The sequence below is a fragment of the Branchiostoma lanceolatum genome, chromosome 19 (genome assembly GCF_035083965.1).
Source record: "Branchiostoma lanceolatum isolate klBraLanc5 chromosome 19, klBraLanc5.hap2, whole genome shotgun sequence".
Classification (NCBI taxonomy): Eukaryota; Metazoa; Chordata; class Leptocardii; order Amphioxiformes; family Branchiostomatidae; genus Branchiostoma; species Branchiostoma lanceolatum.
This window is the reverse complement of record NC_089740.1, coordinates 2,989,426-3,001,992: the sequence shown is the minus strand read 5'-3', so window position 1 is coordinate 3,001,992 and position 12,567 is coordinate 2,989,426. Positions and strand designations below refer to the sequence as shown.

At 41.9% G+C, this 12,567-nt stretch overlaps 1 protein-coding gene across 1 annotated transcript; it reads left to right on the top strand.

The window, feature by feature from the left end:
* Window positions 1–1,712: 1,712 nt before the first annotated feature.
* Window positions 1,713–9,156, top strand: LOC136425604 (sulfotransferase 1B1-like). The gene is made up of 5 exons (XM_066414531.1): window positions 1,713–1,784; window positions 2,709–2,850; window positions 3,798–3,892; window positions 4,328–4,484; window positions 8,366–9,156. Exons 2-5 carry the CDS (start codon window positions 2,727–2,729, stop codon window positions 8,485–8,487), a joined length of 498 nt encoding a protein of 165 aa, XP_066270628.1. The 5' UTR covers window positions 1,713–1,784; window positions 2,709–2,726; the 3' UTR covers window positions 8,488–9,156.
* The last annotated feature ends 3,411 nt before the right edge of the window (window positions 9,157–12,567 follow it).

The window sequence follows — 12,567 nt, the reverse complement described above, 5'->3', positions numbered from 1 at the left end:
ACAAACCTTACCTTGGCACCTTAGTTCCTCCCGTGCCTTTGAGGCACATCGGGCCGTCCTTCTCCACCTGTCACGTTGCTGCGCCTCCCTCACTGCCCTATACCAGGAGCTGCCAACTGCCTCAAGATCTTTCTCCACGTTTGCTTTCCAGGTTAGTCTAGGCCTTCCTCTGCTTCTTCTTCCACCGGGTGGCTTCCAGTCTAGGATTTTCTTTGCTTTTCTATTTCCTTCCATTCGCAGGACATGTCCTAGCCATCTTAATCTTCTTTCTCTCACCATGTCTGCCACTTCTCTTTGGCTTGTTCTGCGGTAGACTTCTTTGTTTGTTACTCTGTCCCTGTATGAGATGCCAAGTATTTTTCTGAGACATCTTGTGTGGAAGGCATTCAGTCGCCTTTGGTCGGCTGCATACACCTACCAAGTTTCGCCCTCATACAGCAGTATTGGCAGTACTATTGCTTGATAGATCCTTATTTTGTTCTGTAGGCTCAGCCCTCCAGTCTTCAGCACTTTTTGAATTTTTCCAAAGGCTGAGCTGGCTTTCCCGATTCTTGTCATGATTTCATTGTGACTATGTCCATTTGCTGCGATTGTGCTGCCTAAGTATGTAAATGTGTCTGTCACTTTAACAGCTGTATCCTCAATTTTGATGACTGTGTTGATGCCCATGACTTCGCTTTTTTTTTTACGTTGAATTTCAGTCCGACTCTCCCTGCTGTTTCCCTGGTAACATCTGTGGCCTGTTGTAGCCCATCTACGCTGTTCTCTATGAGGGCGATGTCGTCCGCAAAGTCTTGATCAAACAGGAGGTCTTCAGTCCCTTTTACCTGTATTCCACATCTGTTCCTTTCCACCTTTCTCAGGACCCAGTCTATGGTGGTTATGAAGAGGAGTGGTGATAGAATACACCCTTGCCGAACTCCTGTATGTACTTCAAACTTGTCTGTGTTTTGACTTCCAACGCGGACTATGCAGCTGGTGTCCTTGTATATAGCTTTCAGTACGCTGATAATCTTATCAGGGATCCCATATGTTTTCAGTATGTGCCACATGTTAACTCTGTTTATACTGTCAAACGCTTTCTGAAAGTCTTTGAAATTTAATAGTAGGGGTGTGTTGAATTCAAGGCTTTTCTCAACTGCTCTTCTCAAGGTGAAGATGGCGTCGACACATGATCTTCCTGGTCTGAACCCATATTGTTGCTCTCTTATTTTCTTGTTCATTTCATCCTTGATTCTATTCAGAATAACTATACTAAGTACTAAGAACAACAAAGTACCCTGTAATAAGGCGGTTCACGGTTTCAAATGCGCATGCGCAGTATGGTACAATGTACTTTGTATGTCAAAGCGAAGGCCCCTGGGATATGAACAAAACACGTCTGGCATGGTTAACAAGTATAAGGGTCATTCACCTTAGACCGCGCGAATGCGTAGTTCAAAACATGAACCAGCTTATAGGCTAGAAGTAAATATGAGTGACAGTCAAATGGCGTATGCTCACTTTCCCGGTAGAAGATAGCACACAACATCCATACTACAGTATCTAAAACAGCCAATTTTCCCAGGGACAAACTGGCTGGCAGAGATCGTCGTTAAGATCCTGCGAGCCGCAGGAAAAGTAGCAGAAAGTTCGGACACCTTGATGCGTGCCGGTGCCTTGGAGATAAAGCTACCGACAGCCAGACGGCCCGGCTACATAAATCTCTGCCCTCCCCTCGTCTTGTGGTAACACACCTGCCTATTCAGTTTGCCCCAAAAGGACTATCCAAGCCTCAGAATAAGGTACTTTTGAACTAACAGAGCAAAGTAGCTGAAAAGAAATGTACATAGATGAGCCGTAGGAAACGTGTCCCGGTGTTGCAACTTCTTCGGCTGAAGAGCCGGATACTAATATTTGGATACAGCGAAGACAATGAGGGGATTCAAGTTTGTATTTCATGATGAGAAATGTTTCAACTTAAGCCGTAAGGCCATGTTGATTCGATTGTAAGGATAACATCTTCTTGGAACAAGAAACAAAAAATTGATGCGAGCAAGCGGTCAAAAAGTTTGGAAAATGTGGTCAGGAAGGTTGAAAAAATGACTAAACACACAGAGTATGGTTCACCGAGAACCGCATTCTTCATGTTTGTCCTTTCACATCCTCTTTTTTTACTTTGGAATTGACTTTAACATTATACGACATTAGTATCAGTTTTACCTTATTTTGTTGGCAATTTACGGCCTATATTAATTTTGCATTTGGAAACGGACAAAAATTGATGCGCACGTGGATGCCATCCAAAGAATCGAACCAACATGGCTCTATTAAGATGCCTAGATAAAACATGACATGACTACACAGCGTACTGAAATTAATCATGCAAAGAAATAAACACAGCTACAGCTGATTATCTACGTTTCACGTTCGACAAGAGACTTATAGCATGCTCTAACAATTATTTTTGCTCTAAAAAGCAATCCCCCCCCGCCCTTACCTCTCCTTCTACAGAACCACCGTCGCAGAACGGTTAATGAAGCTCCGTAGGCTGTAGGATGTCAGCTATTCATATGTCCAATATGGAAACTTTGTATTTGGTGTGTGTAAACAATGTCTGACACCTTGATAATGAAGAGAACCTTAGGTAGAACATACTGCTGTAATGTAACATTGATTTACAGGACGTGTTTCAGAAGTGTTTCCCGTCTCTGTTCACCTGCCGACAGGTGAAGGTGCTGGTGCCGATGAGGAACCCGAAGGACACGGCGGTGTCGGGGTTTCATTTCTTTAAGAAACTGATGCCAATGATGGGCGCGAAGGACGAACTGCGTTGGGAAGACTTTGTTCAGGATTACAGTGCCGGAATAGGTCAGTGACTGCCTACAACCGGGGATAAATCTTAAAGACATAAACCTTGCAGAGCTGCCCTCCCCTCGCCTTGTGATAACACATCTGCCTATTCAGTTTGCGTCAAAAGGGATATCCAAGCCTCAGTTACTGTACTAAAACAACAGAAGCTAATTGAACAATTTGCATAAAACTTTATTGTCTTGAATTAATATTCTTTTAAAGACTACTTCAAGACATCCTAAATTGATCTTAACCTCATTAACATATTAATTCAGAGTTTTGGTATAAAACCTGGTTTTCCAGTCCTATCGTTAGTCACTGAAAAAAGATAGTGGATGATGTCTGAAACGTCTGACTGCTTTAAAATTCTATCCAGTTGCTTGAGTAACTATTTTGGCGTAACTTACTATCTGGATGTCTTACTTTCATCAACGTAAATCTTAAAGACTTTGCCTCCTTGTCTGAAGACTTTCCTTTCTTTGTCTCGATGTTTGTGTTCTTGTGGTTTTCGTGGCAATTTGCATACACAGTCCTTAGAGTGGCAGGAAGTGAGTTGGAAGATGTTGTCACCCCAAAGGTCAGACCTACGTGAGTGACAGAATGTATGTACATGTATATGTATATGTTTATGTATAGGATATGAACTATGATATATGTATATGTATAGGATATGAACTATGATGTATATATGAGATATGAACTATGAGATGCATGGTAGAACTATTACTTTATCAAACACCATGCAAACAGTCCAGTTCATGCGGCCAATAGAAGAATTAGGCTAATAGATCTAGTGTGTTTTCGCATTTACATGTATGCATTTCCATGTTCTAGTCACTTTTTTTAACCTTTGTTTATTCATGATAAGCTCAAATCGGCTCGCAGGCCGCTTTTCATTGAGGTCATGAGGGATTCACCTTGAACGTACATAATTTGATAATCCATGTTGCATGCTCCCTCCCCAGTGCCTTACGGAGACTTCTGTGATCACGTGTCGGGCTCTTGGCAGATGCGGGACGACCCCCACTTCCTCTTCCTGAAGTATGAGGACATGAAGAAGGTAGAGTACAGATGAGACTACCTAACATTTACATCATGGAGAATATAAACTCTTTCTCAACAAGAAAAATGGCATCAGAGTTTGGACATGAAGATGGTACAGTATAGATGTGTCGCCACGTGTCGAGAGCGATTGGTTCATATAGCTGAAGAGAACTAACTGAGTGATTAGTAAAGAAATTCAGGTAAATTTTGAATTTAATCACCAACCATTAAACAGTTTGAATTTGATTACCAACCAGATATTTCGCACTAAGGCAGTGTACAGATATGCTACTATCTACCAAAAAAAAACACATCACAATTTGCAGAAGCTCTGAGGAAGGTGTTCGAGAGACACCGAAAAGTCAACATGTTGCGTTGATGTGCTTGTGGAATACCTTTGGCAATAAACTAAATTTTACGGAATAAAAAAAAAGCTATTGTACCCTTACAGGATCTGCTGAGTGCTGTAAAGACCATCGTGACTTTCCTGGAGGTTGATCTGGACGAGTCGACCGTAAAAGGCATCGCAGAGGCCAGCACTTTCAACAACATGAAGCCAGTCCTGGACAATTCCACCTTTCCTATCAGAAGGCATATAGCCAGGAAAGGTTGCTATCTAAGACATTGCCTCAGAGATGAGCATTTGTGTCAATGGCCAAGCGAGTAAAAGCGAGAAAAACATAGAGTTGTTTAAAACCATCTTTTGTGAAACAAGGCTAACAGAAAAAAAACCTACAACAGTCGTTTTTCTGAACAAAATTGCAATTGGTTTCAACGCCGCGGGCGGATCATTGAAACTGCAATATTCTAGTATCAACTGGACCAGAGAAGGAATATAACATGTTACATCAGTGACAAAGCTAATAAAGAGTATCGGCTTATGACAAAGAAATTATAGTTCATTGTTTTGCTAGATTGTTGTCAATTAAATCTTAGGCCACAACAAGTAAATTTTATGGATGACATCAGCGCGCTCAATATCTTTCGCCTGATTTTGAAAAAAAAAAATACAAGATTTTTTTTTGTTGGGGCGCGCCCCAGCTTTGAGCTCGTTTTAATTGACGGTTTGGTTTGGTAACTTGGGTGTTTGGTTGGTTCGTTTGTCCAGAAGCCTTTCCATATGTTTTGCAATGCAATAAACCTTTTCCTATGTCCTGCCAGATCCCCAGAAATAGCCACATTACATATATTGCACGAAATTACACAAAACACGGTGGTCAAAAAGGCCTTGATTTTTCCTCACTTGTAAAGCATGCATATTGATGAGGAATCGATGTCAATCACCCCTGTCACTACTGGCAACAGTAGCTGATTGGTTTACGCCTTTGCAGGCGGGAACTAGATTTGTTTTGGTTGCACCAAGCCGAGCAGGATTTTGCCCGCGAACTTGTCCTTTTCAAATGCACGCCTTGTCTCCGCCTCTATTGTTCTCTGGTTAACACATTAACAATACCCCAGCTTTCATTTCAATCATTCCCACGCTCTCAAGCTTCATACTGACACCACCGTTTCAATTCTTTCTTAGCTATATTTTGGACTATCCTACCACACAGAACGCCCAAACTAAGGCCATCAAGAAATCGCAGTTTCCGCCATAACTCACCGTAATTCCCGGCCGAGGGTTCTAGATTGTATGCGCAACCGCCGGAGACGCCGCAGAACCCGCCGATATGATAAACAATACCCCGGCCTTTACTCCGGACATTACTTTCACTTTACACGCAGAAATTTAAAATTAACAAATAGAATTCGAATAGTTCATAGATGAAGTCGAATATTTTCATTGTAAACAAAAACATTGAATTTTACCACATACAAAGACCCCAAAACGTAGCACTCACCTTGATACATTTGCGTGTTTGACAAGAAATGGTGTACCGACGTGTCCGGCGCTGTCCTACACAGCCACTCTATAATCAAACCCTACGTTTTCCGATCTAAAAACGCATACTTTCTAATAACAAACTCCTTCTCGTCATTTTTGTACTATAACGCGGTCTAAATACCGTAATTCCATCGTGGTAACAGTGTACACGCCAGCGTTTGATATGCCGAATGTGTCGGCTTGTGCTGACACTAAAAATTTCCTGGCAGCTTTGACTGGTAGAAAAAAAATGGTGCATTCCTATACAAAGGAGATGTACGTTGTATAAAAATACGCATGAGTAAATCAATGAGTAAATCAACTGCTGGGGAAATACGGAAGAGATCAGAGTGTGATTGTTTGACAGCAGAACTGGATTTTCCTTTGTTTTCAAACCGACGCCATGTTCCGACGCCATGTTCTGGTTTCTTCAGATAACACACTTGCGGGTCTTATTCGTGTATCTTTTTTACATTATCTTACCCACGCGTATTTCAATCACCAATGGTACCGTTCAGACGTCTTTTTATTAGAAATTGGTTGAGGTTTCTGTCTCTACAAACCCTCGCGGCCTCGTTGGTAGTTGAAATTCGCGGGTAATTATCTCGCTTGGTCCGGGCGACAAATACAATGGAGGTATTTCCCACTCATTTGCATCTGGATTAACCGCCCCAGAACAGACGCTAGCGAAGTACTGTGATCTTTACCGACAAGCTCATTATCTTTCCAGAACATAACCATTCTTCCACGTGAAATTCTAAATAAAGCGTGCGATTCGTATTTTGGGTGATATCTCCCGATACCAACGCTAGAATTCGACAAAAAAGCAACCGTCCAAAAGCCAACTATCTAGCCGCCATCTTGAAAAAATTTTATAAGATTCTATTGGGCCGATAGGGAACTATGGGAGAAGACGTCCAAACAAATTGGCGAAATAAGTTAAAATCTCTCAGACATCAAAAACTACTCAATAGAAATTGGATTCAAAGATCCTAAAGTCAAAAATATGTATAAAACTATTGTTTGCTATGTAAATTAGACCAAAAAGTCCATAGGTTCAAAGTTCAATGACCGAAAGCAACCTATACATACACGTATCAAACGCGGGTAATTTGAAGCGCCGTGTTCGCGGTCAACTCGTATATTATACAGATTTTCAAAGCGAACTAATGTAGTTTGCGTGTGCATATATTTTTTTCTTATTGCGATAATCAGATCATGCGTTATTTTGTGCAAGATTTGTGTTGTTGTTATTTTATTCCGCCCGGCTAATGGCACCCCCGCTTGTGGGCGGGAAACTTTTGCATAACAACGCTGATAGATCCATAGCAACGTGACCACCGTGAAAGGGAATTGATTTTGTTAAGAAAATGACCAAAACTTGACGAAGAATAGTACGCGTGTAGTGAGGTGTAAAGTTAAGATGTCTTTAAAAACCCCATTCTAATAGTAAATCCAAAGTATCCCTGTCAATAAATGCTCAGGTACAATGATCGGGGGGTCGCCAGTTTAAGACCGGGGTCGGGAACCTTTTTTTTTCTTCTTTTTATATAAGGAGGAAATATTTTGTTTTTGCTAGCGTGTTTTTCTTCTATTTTTTTTTTCTTCTAATCCTTTTCTTCGAAATGCGCCCCAGCCAGCTTTTCTAAAGCTTTCTTGTTTACCCTTCGGCAATGGTCAACATACCGAAAAAAATACAATATGTTGCAAACTACTGTCAGTTCCGGATCCGTATCGCAAAAACGTTCTAGACATGCCATAGAAAGGCATTTGCAAATGTAAGAATTCGGAAAACTCTGTACCAATTCGTTGTTCAATTGTTTTGTATGCAAGCTGGAAGAAGATTGCTCGTCGTCACCAGCTTACAGGAAGACACTGTGCAGCCCTCATGCCAAACGTGTAATCTAGTTTGTAGTTTCTGTGCCATTATTATCAACAACGTGTAATCCGACGTGCTGTTCTTGAATGAAGTGAACTACTAACAAAATCGAAATTTCATTGTCCTCCGATGATATGTCCGACAAAGGCTTTCTGTGTTATGCAATTGGTCGATGTGGTTCAGCAAACTTGAGGCTCAGTTGCTCGCATTTGATGGCATGTGTTGACAGGGTGTTCTATATCAATACCCAGTTGAATATAGTTGCTGACCAGGTGTTCCATTGCATCTGAATGACCATGATAGTATGATATGTTTACTGTTGAATCAAGGAGGTCTTATATTATATATGAAACCTCATTGGTTGAATACAGGAACAAAATGCCTTTGTCGTGATATCATATTTTGTTGCCTCAAGTCTTGTTTAACAAGATTCATGATCTCAAAATTTGGAAATATAGGAATATTGCCCGCCTTGTTTTTTTCGTCCTATCTCATTAATTTTGGAGTCTGCAGAGGATGTCATGCATAAATATAAATTTACTTGCTGTGGCCTTATCGATAAATGCATGGGAATTAGGTAAACTATCGTTATATGCCAGGGCAACTTTCAAGTATCTTTTTATCCAAGCGAGTTTCCAGTGATAGTATTTCGCAGTAACGACACAGCAACATCTGATGCTGACAGAAATTGTTCATGTCGCGCTTGAATTAAACTATTTCCGTTTGCTTTTCGTCCGAACTTACAGGCATTGTCGGAGACTGGAAGAACTACTTCTCTACGGAGGATAGTAAAGCGTTCGACGCCTGGTGTGAGAAGAAGCTCGGTGGTACAGGCCTCACGTTCCACTGCACTAAATCGAATATTTAAGTAAACTTTCCGAAGGTTGGAAAATATTTCAGCAGAGTTTACGGTAGTTTACGGTGGCCGTAAAGGCCTCTGAAAGCAAGATTTGAGCTTTCCGAAACCTTTCCACATACGTTAAGATGAATTAAATGCACACTCCATCTTTTCATGGACTTTAAGCATCCTTGCATATATCGTATAGATAAAACTGGTATAACCGGAACCGATATTTTTTTCCGAACAGAAGTTTCTCTCCTGGGGAGTTAGTGCCTCGGTCTTTAAAATCTTAGCTAGTTTACCCGAAACGTGTTTCGACCTTTAGAATACACCCATTTGCAGTAAACACTTATTCCACCACTTAAGTCAGTTCAGTTACGGTCATTCTTTATAAAACAACACACCATGTGCACGCACATTGCATGTCTTCTTTGTAGCAAAATTAGACATACAATCTATACCTATCATAGTCGGAGTTGCTCTTCTTTTATTCTTGTTTATGCTACAACTTGCAAAAAACAGCCGTTATATTAATTTACAAGATAACTCCCCCTCTTATGTTAGGTAGAGAGAAGCTGTCGGAAAGCGGGCGTTCATCCTCGCAGTTATTTCTACCTATCCGATACCTTTAGGCTCGGTTTACATAAATGGGGGGAGACCTCCCCCCTCTTAAATTTACTTAATAGGTAGAGAAAAGCTGTCGGAAAGCGAGCGTTCATCCTCGCAGTTATTTCTACCTTTCCGATAACATTCCGTTACCTTTTGGCTCGGTTTACATAACCCCCTCTTATGTTTAGGCAGAGAATGTTGTCCTCGTTCACTATTCCCTCTACCGTCAACTGTGCGTATCCAACCAGCACAGAGATTGTGTTACCACCGGCAGCCCATTTCTTGTCCAGGTCTTGAAACGTTTCTGCCACCTTCGCAGGTGTAGTCGTTTTCCTGTCTTCAGTTGAATGCTCCTTTCCCTGTGGCCTTTTTGACGTCACCCCTTGTACAAGCCTCTCCGTGTATTCATATCGGTGTTCTATACCTTCTCTCTGATTCCGATGGTCTCACCGGAACACAGCAGCCATGTAAAGCGCCAAGGCCATGTTGAACTTCCCTACGTCCTTCCCTTCTCCAAATTCATGTCGCCCAGACTTTTGAGCAGCTCCACTTCCGCCAGCATGTCCATGTCCGCCATGGCGTCCACCAGGGCAAGGAGGTGGCCTGTCTCCGCACAGGCTAGTCTGTCTCCGCATGGGCTAGTCCGTACCTCCTGCCCTTCGCGTCCACCTCACGGAGTTTCTCACAGACCCTCAACATGACAAAATTGTACTGTGCTACGGAAACGTCTGTAAAAATCTCCACGGGCACCGGTCTCCGTGTGAACTTTGTGCGCCCGAATTGAACAAGGGGCGGTTTCGGTTCCCCGTGTCAACATTACGTCATCTGTCAGTTCAAAGTTTCAATACAGTCAGGTTTCGCAAACAGGAAAACATGTCGCGTAGCCGGCCTGTCAACCGAACACAGGCCAGGAACAGGACCCTGTTATTACCTTCGGCCGGCTAACATTTGGCTAAGAGAACGTCTGTAAAACCCCTTATCTCCACGGGCTCCGTGTTAGCTTTATGCACCCGACTTGAACAAGCACCGGTTTCGGTGAATGCTCTCATCAACATTGACGTCATCTGCCAGTTCAAAGTTCACAGTTTCAATACAGGTTTTTGCAAACATGAGCAAATGTCACGTGGCCTGTCCACTTAAGTACTCAGGCCAGGAACAGGACTATTATCTATGATATTACCTCCGGGAAGGAGGCACGTCCGCCGAAGGTATTGTTTTCGGCGTGTATGTACGTATCAATGATGTATCACATTGCTGCACGTCTGTTACACCAATGAAGTTTTGACTAAACCTCATTTGTTACACCTCACACCGTAACGTTAGCCATAATAACACAGGATGCTATAAATGGATTGTATAGATATTTTTCAGGTCTAGGTCTTGGAGAGACAAAGTTCAATGTTGTTTTTTGGCCTTAGACGTAACCTAATTGTCTGATAGCTTCCCATCGACCGTTGCGGTTCCTCTTATCTAACACTCACTCATCAATTATATACATGAGGTTTACCTTCACTTGATCCAAATGCTGTGAATGGAACAGCTTCTTATAGAAGCTCAGCCAAGTTACAGTATTTATACAAAATCTTTATTTTAAGCAATTTGTAGAATTTGGTAACATATACCACAGGATGAAGGTTTAAAGAAATAATAACATAATGTTAGTGGCACAAGTATTTTGTCTGTCCCGCCGTAACCTTTTACCATATCACGAGAAGGTGTGGTCAGTCGTATTTAGGCCACCTGCGGCGAAAAGTCATCACAGTGACGTTCTGTGCACTACTTCACAGCTGTCGGATTCCTCCAGGTAAGTGGCAAATTACTACGGACATTTTCATCTTTCAACTTAGCTTGACCCTCAGATAACCCCATCAAGGACAAAGTAGAGGGAGGAAGCCCAAAGCTAGGGCGGACAGGCCGCCAGCCTGGCCCGGAACGTCTCAGCTGTGGGAAACAACACGGCCGGGCCAGGCAGGGCGTTCCACTGAGGTATTGTCCGTGGATATAACGTTACGTTAGTCAGATTTCCTCGTAATGCGGCCCGCGGGGAACATCGTTGTATTATCGCCGCTTAGAACTTTTGATTTTTCTCGGAAAATTCAAGGTTTAGCAGTCTCTGCTGTCTCCGTCTGATTCCACAATGCGATTCAACAGACCCTTACGCTACACCCCTTATTTATTTAGTGGATGCTCATTTTGTGTCGGTATTTTTTAAGGCGTTATTTTCGTGGTACTCTCCTAGCATAGCGTCGGCTTGGGCTGGATTTTGAGGTGATTTTAGGCGTTTTTGTCGGCCTTCTATATTTTGTCGTTTGGCTTGGCGACAAAAAAAAAACGGAACAAAATAGAGAGCCAGTTAGAAACACCTAAAACTATATCAAATAAAACATGAAATCTTCCAAAAAAAGCTGGCCATACGACCTCATTGTGGTGGGATGAAACGGTTGAAGTATAGTTTGTAAAAAGAACTAAATTGCACAAGTGCAGTGTTAACTTTTTTTCAGTTTTGTGAAGTTTGGTATGAAATAAACTGTTTTCAAAGTCAGCTTCAAGAAAGCTTTTTAAAAAAGCTGACTGGGGCGCATTTGGAAGAAATGAAATGAAAGTTTCTGCATAAAATATGCCAATGACACTCGAGTACTCATTAGCATAATGTATGTGGTGCATTCACCTTTCCCAAAGGCACCTACAAATCAAATATGACATATGTAGCATTTATCTGTATCTGTATCTATATTGCCGGTACAACCGACATTAGGCGTAACACACCAGCTTCGTATGGGATATACAAGTTCCTGCATAAATTATGCAAAAGAAGAAGAAGAAGAAAAAGATGAAGAACACGCCAGAAAAAACAATGTATTTTCTCCTTGTATAAAAAGTAAAAAATAAAACAGAAAAAGAAAAAGAAAATGTTGTAGCTGGGTTCGAACCGGGACCTACCAGTCTCCACCAAGCGTCAGTTTCCATGCGCTACCAACTGATCCATTTTGGCTTGACAGATTGGCGTGGTTTTTTTAAGGTACTAGTACCTAACCTTTAAATCTCACTACACGGCACCATATTTTGGTCACGTTTTGTCCATTTTCTTAACAAAATCAGTTCCTTTTTTGTGTCATTTTGTGGTAATATATGTAATATGGCCATTTATGGGGATCAGACACGACATACAGCCACGGATGCCGGCGGAAATGCCCAAGTACGCCCTGCTGCGGTATGACTATGATAGTATATACAACAATAATGCATTGCGACATATCCCGGTGTTGTACAAACGAGACATTTTTTAACGATTCATGTCCATTACAAAACATAACCTTTTAAAGGAAAACTTCATAGTGTTTTACCACATCGTTTGCATTGCTGAATATCAATCTACATTGTAATATTTTGCAACCGTGCAGCATTTTCTATGTTGGGCCCACAGAAGAAAGTGTACATGCCATGCCGACCAGTTTTGCAGGTATAGCAGTTCGACCATGCATGCGCCCGTCCCCCGCG

Coding starts and splice junctions, on each gene's coding strand:
- LOC136425604 (XM_066414531.1), top strand. CDS start 2,727: ATGAGGAACCCGAAGGACACGGCGGTGTCGGGGTTTCATTTCTTTAAG. Junction 2,851..3,797: donor GGATTACAGTGCCGGAATAG/GTCAGTGACTGC, acceptor CTCCCTCCCCAG/TGCCTTACGGAGACTTCTGT. Junction 4,485..8,365: donor AAGGCATATAGCCAGGAAAG/GTTGCTATCTAA, acceptor CCGAACTTACAG/GCATTGTCGGAGACTGGAAG.